This window comes from Stereum hirsutum (genome assembly GCF_000264905.1).
Source record: "Stereum hirsutum FP-91666 SS1 unplaced genomic scaffold STEHIscaffold_16, whole genome shotgun sequence".
Lineage (NCBI taxonomy): Eukaryota > Fungi > Basidiomycota > Agaricomycetes > Russulales > Stereaceae > Stereum > Stereum hirsutum.
The window spans coordinates 911,438-916,526 of NW_006763146.1; the positions used below are offsets into that span (position 1 = coordinate 911,438).

The following is a 5,089-nucleotide window of genomic DNA, read 5'->3' on the forward strand; positions in this document are numbered from 1 at the left end:
GACATTGTAGTGCTCTTGTGGGTTCGTGAAATGGTCGGCCCAATCCTCTACGAGACCCGTCACACCTCAAGCAACAAAAAGAAAACCTTGGGCCACACACCAAGAATATTCCGTTCATCCTCTCCCCACAACTCGGATGTACTCCAAAACCATCTATCCTTCCCTCCTGATGCTTTCGTTTTCTTTGCAGGAGGAGCCCTGGATGATGGTGCCGGTGCATTGGTATCGCTAGCACTTCTAGTCAAGACTTGCCCGGAAGGGACAGAAGAGTTTGTGTTTGGTTGAGCAGAGCTAAGGGAATTACTGAGGGAGGCAGCTTGTTGGCTAGACGAGGGTAGCATGAAAGCATGAAGAGCGAGTTATGATGAAGCTAAGTTACAGTGGTATGCGTGCTATACAGGTACAAAGCGGTCAGGAGCAAAACACGCGCCACCAATTCGCGACGCGTTCTCGACGCGTCAAAGTCACGTCCGCCTTTTGGACGGATCACGACCCCGCCATCTCCGAGAAGCCCATCATCCGCACAGTTCAGCGCGGATGGCATCCAGACGGATGCCGGATGCGTTCTCACGGATTCACATCCGTCAAAACCCGTGGAACACCTGTGCTGAAGAGGGCGTCAGAGCGGGTTTCGGAGCGCGAGGGGGCGAAGATGGAGTGGGCTGTTTCGAGGACGGAGATGTTGAGGGTGAAGTCGGTGGCGGAGAGGGTGGAACACAGAGAACAGAGGCAGTAAAGTATTGGTTGAGTATAATAAGCAACTACTTTAGCAGGGGTGGGCGAAAGCCCGCTGAAGGCGGACCTCCCGAATCCGGGAACTGAGTCATCAGGAAAACCCTCCAGAACTATTTATTCATAAGTTAGAAATAATTATGACACATCCAGCTAATTCTGCACATCTGGGTATAATTGGGCTAATGTTAACACATTGATGAACATTCAACTCTAATTATGACTACTTATAAAGTGGGGACCATAATCTCACACATTTATGGTGCAAACGGCTTAGTCATCACCACTTTTGTACAGCGGCCAATTTCGTCGCCGAAAGTCGAAATCCCCATTTATTGAAAGAAAATTCCTGGCACCCCCCTTGGTTTTCGGAAAATAATAAACAAATGAATTAAATATTATTATTTGGCGGGGTGGCCAAATCCAAAAGTTCATCTTTGCCAGTTTTGAGAATTTGGATAATCCCTCTAGAGGAACTCTTCCTTACATCAAAAGGAGTGTTTCTGGAAGAGGGATAGTGAAAATTCTCAAATCTCGGCCCGCGGCACCGTCCTCAACGTTGTGTACAGAAGTGGCGGCGTCTAAGCCGTTTGCACCATAGCAATAAAACTCATACAATTGACAGTAATTTATCATTGTCATTCAGTCACTGCGAGCAAATCATACATATTGTAGTAATAGCTAAGAACAGGCAGTCACACACAAGCGTACTAGGGAGTCGTGATGACAGAGAATGGCTACATCTTTACGAGTGCGACGAAAAGGCAAAATTCATCAAGTTGCAGTGGGACTGGGATGTCACGGACGTGAAGGTGGATGACGAGAACGAGCCCCTGAAGGACGAGTATGAGATGGTGGAGGAAGGAGGGTCAGTCGCGGAGTCATTGTTCATACGACGACACTTGTGGCTCCTGCGCATGAGCGCGTCCGAATCGACATCTGAGTTCTTGCCGCCGTTCCCGTTGTACGTGTCCCCGAAGCTGAGCATCTGCGAGATACAGTCGGGAAGGTAAGGGCCCGGGAACCCAGCAGAGCCAGGTCTGCCACTGCCGCCGAGCGAAAGGTTCAGCGCGTGCTGGAACCCGCCATCTGACTCCGTGGACCCATAGATCGCCCCACTGTCTCCCTGTCCACCACCAAGCACACCAACAAGCTCGCTCGAGTGTCCCTGGTTATGATGCGCACCATGCCTTGAGTAATCTACATAGTCAGCGTACACGTCCCTGTAGGTGTCTCCCATCTCACCCCCAAAAGGCCCGACGTTCATCTGCGTGGTCGAATCAGGGGTGAGGATCGGCGAGAGCGAGTTGGAGTTGTTCGTTCCGTCGTGGGCCGAGGTGGGAGAAGTGCAACGAGACGTGCCCGGGGAGGCGGGGGCATACCGGGGGGATTGCCACTCGCTGACGGAGGCACGGCGGGCTTCGTGCCAGGAGTGTTTAAGGATGTCGTGGGATTTCATGGAGATGGGCCGTGGGGAACCATGCAGCTTGAAGCTGTTTTGTGACGCAAGTGATAGCCCAACCAGAACGGGAAAACACGAGGAAGGTGAGTCAGCATTCTGGAAGAAGAGAGGTAGAAGGGTGATGGGTGTGTATAAAGGAAAAGGACTTACTATAAACCGCAGCTGATTGGAAGGAGAAGATGCGGAGGATCACAAAGGAGAATGGATCAAAGGCGAAAACGAAGAGAGAAGCGGCGAAACAGTCAGAATAGTCTCCAAGGGATGAACGAATATTGCCATAAGCAGACACAAAAGACTCACGCGTTGCAGACAGTCTTGCCCTTGTCATCCCTCCTCCACAGGGCGTAGCGGTAGTGTTGCAGTTATAGCACTCCGCTGTAACAGCAGGTACAATGAACAAACGAGGTAAATGGAGCCAATGAGTTATAGGGTCTAAGTAGCGAGAAGGATAGGTAGTAGACTGACCTATGACTTCGTTGAGCTTCGGGCGAGGAGCTTTTTGCGAGCGCTCGCCGTGGTTGTTGCGATGGACTTCGAGTGCAGACGCTTATGCTATTTACAGTAGTACTTGATAAGCAGAACACGATCAGAAAATAGGACCCGCGCCAAGAGAAAAGTTGACAAGGAAAAATTTACGAACTTACAGTACAGCCCACAAGCGTTGCAATTCAACCAGTCAATGGGCTCCCTCCTCCAGAGCGGGGTGTGCATTGCGCCACAGTTCAATCGGAGAGAGGCGTCATAGTCGTCGGTATCGGGCTGGCCGGCGTCGGCGGTGGCGGAGGGCTTGCGGCACCGCTGGGTAAGAGGAGGGTCCTTGTCGTTGGCGTCTGGCAGAGTGGGGTAGAGTCAACCTCGGCCGCGGATGTCTGTGCGGAGGGATGGCCGCGACGGGCGGAGTTGTCCTTGAACTCTGCGGACGGCTTGAGGTCGGGTTTCTTGACTGGGGCGGGGGGGAGGAGACGGGAGTAGGTTGGTCGAGGGAGAAAGTGAATTGCATCCGTTTAATGTTGCCGGGGCGAGTGTATTGGTCCACTTCCCAGGTGTGCTCCTTCTCGGCGGCGTGCTGACAGATGATGTCGGTAGAGTGGTTACGCTTGAAGCCAGGAGCCTCGAGCTCTTCGATACTCCTACAAGTACAAGGACGGGTGACGTAGGCGAAGAGAGGGGGTGGCGGACAGGGGATCAGGGTCAAGGGGTTCTGGGAACAGAGGGAAGAGGACAGTCGACGTCGAGAGGGGCTCACCTGCCCTTCTCCTTGTCGAGCTTGTCGCTCATGTGTTTCGAAAGCTTCTTGAACTTCCGTTTAGACTTGGCATTGTTGGCGTCGACGATACGGTCCTGGAGATGCCAGAGGCACGAGCTGAGGTTCTCAAGCCGTTGACCCTACTCGAGGTAGCCGGCGACCTTGGTGCAGACCTGGCAGCGATGACGACACGAAAATAAAAGAAAAAAAGATTAGAACGAGAACGAAAGGTACGGGAAAAGAATAGAGAAGACAAACCTTCCATGTCTTGGTCAGGGAGTCGGTGTCACCGACGTTGGAGAAGCTTATGAGGGCCTTGTTAAAGTGGAGAAATTGAGGCACGAGTGGAAGTAGGTGGGGAGGTCCAACGTCCTCCGTGAGCGGGGTGAGGTGGCGGCGGCGGGCGGGGAAAAGACAAGGGAGTACTCGACGTAGAGAGGCACTCGCCTGTGAAGCATCAGCAACATACACGGAACAGAAAACACGGATGAGATCTTTGATGAAAGGGAATGAACATACCTCCGAGTGCTTTACCCATCCTCCGGCGTTTCGAAGCCATGCAGCCCAGCCTTCGCAGCCAGGACCTCAGCACTCGACTGTTCATGCGTTCATGCTCCCTCCTCCCTGGCCCAGTTTCCGACTCCGAGTCTTGACGTCACGGTTCGATAAATACGTCGGGCCTGCTGTATTGCAATATTGCCACGGTATGCCGTGGATAATTCGCGCGGGAATCGGATTGGGCGTGGATAGGTAGCGGAGGTCGGTGAGGAGGTACTGGCGAGAGAATGGGGCACCTCGGAAAACGAACGGGACGCACCTGAGCCCTCATTATCCTCCTCAACGGCCGCTGTACTCTTCAGACCCTGCCTCGCGGTCCAAATGACCACCTCAATTGCACGTCTGTTGTGCAGGGAAGATCCGGATAGTCGAACAATGGAAGGTAGAGGCGAGACAACAGGGATAGGGAGGTTGAATGTAGGAGAAGGCAGGGGGCAGTCAATGCACGAGCACAAGAAGTCGGAGACGAGGGAAGCCAGTGAAAGGGACACACCTAGACATGCTGCAACCTCCTATTGCGCTGTTCGCCCGAGGTGGTCTAGGTTTCGTCCAAACTTTGCACGAGCGCCCATTCGTGCTCATGGTACGTTCGTTGCCGGGGATATCTCCGTGCACAGATATGTGTTGGGCTGGAGACGAAGTCGAAAGACGCACTATCCAGGAGCGCGATCAAAAAAAAGTGATAGTCAGTAAACCGGAGGGACAAGTCAGAAAACGAAAGGAACGCACGTGAGCATGTCGCCCATTCCCTGCCTCCGTCATCGCATTGCCTCGCATTTTGTTTGCCCGACCTTGCCTCGGGTGCCCAATGACTCGCATCCGTCGTCCAGGGGTTTGTGAGTCTGCTAAAATCGGGCGTGCGACGAAGAGAAAAGACGTGCGAATTGTCGCCACAAGTTCGCGCCACGTTTGTTTGGCCATATTTGGTTCATGTTGACTTTCGCCTCGCATGGCGCGACTTCGTTCTTTTTCGTTCTTCCCTCTCCACCTCTTCTCTTCCTCGCCCAATCTCACTAGCGGCTGGTCGTCCTTGCCCTCCGCCCTCATCCCCTCCTCGCCCAACGGTACCCGTATCCAGCACGGTCGGACCC

The 5,089-nt window shown here is 53.3% G+C and overlaps 1 protein-coding gene across 1 annotated transcript; it reads right to left on the reverse strand.

Annotated features, from left to right (window-relative positions):
- Positions 1-1,477: 1,477 nt before the first annotated feature.
- STEHIDRAFT_161384 (uncharacterized protein) lies at positions 1,478-4,775 on the reverse strand (the record flags this gene model as incomplete). The annotated part of the gene is made up of 9 exons (XM_007308923.1): positions 1,478-2,290; positions 2,352-2,569; positions 2,660-2,740; positions 2,839-3,024; positions 3,116-3,324; positions 3,441-3,535; positions 3,602-3,613; positions 3,699-3,887; positions 4,728-4,775. 9 exons carry the CDS (start codon positions 4,773-4,775, stop codon positions 1,478-1,480), a joined length of 1,851 nt encoding a protein of 616 aa, XP_007308985.1.
- Positions 4,776-5,089: the final 314 nt, after the last annotated feature.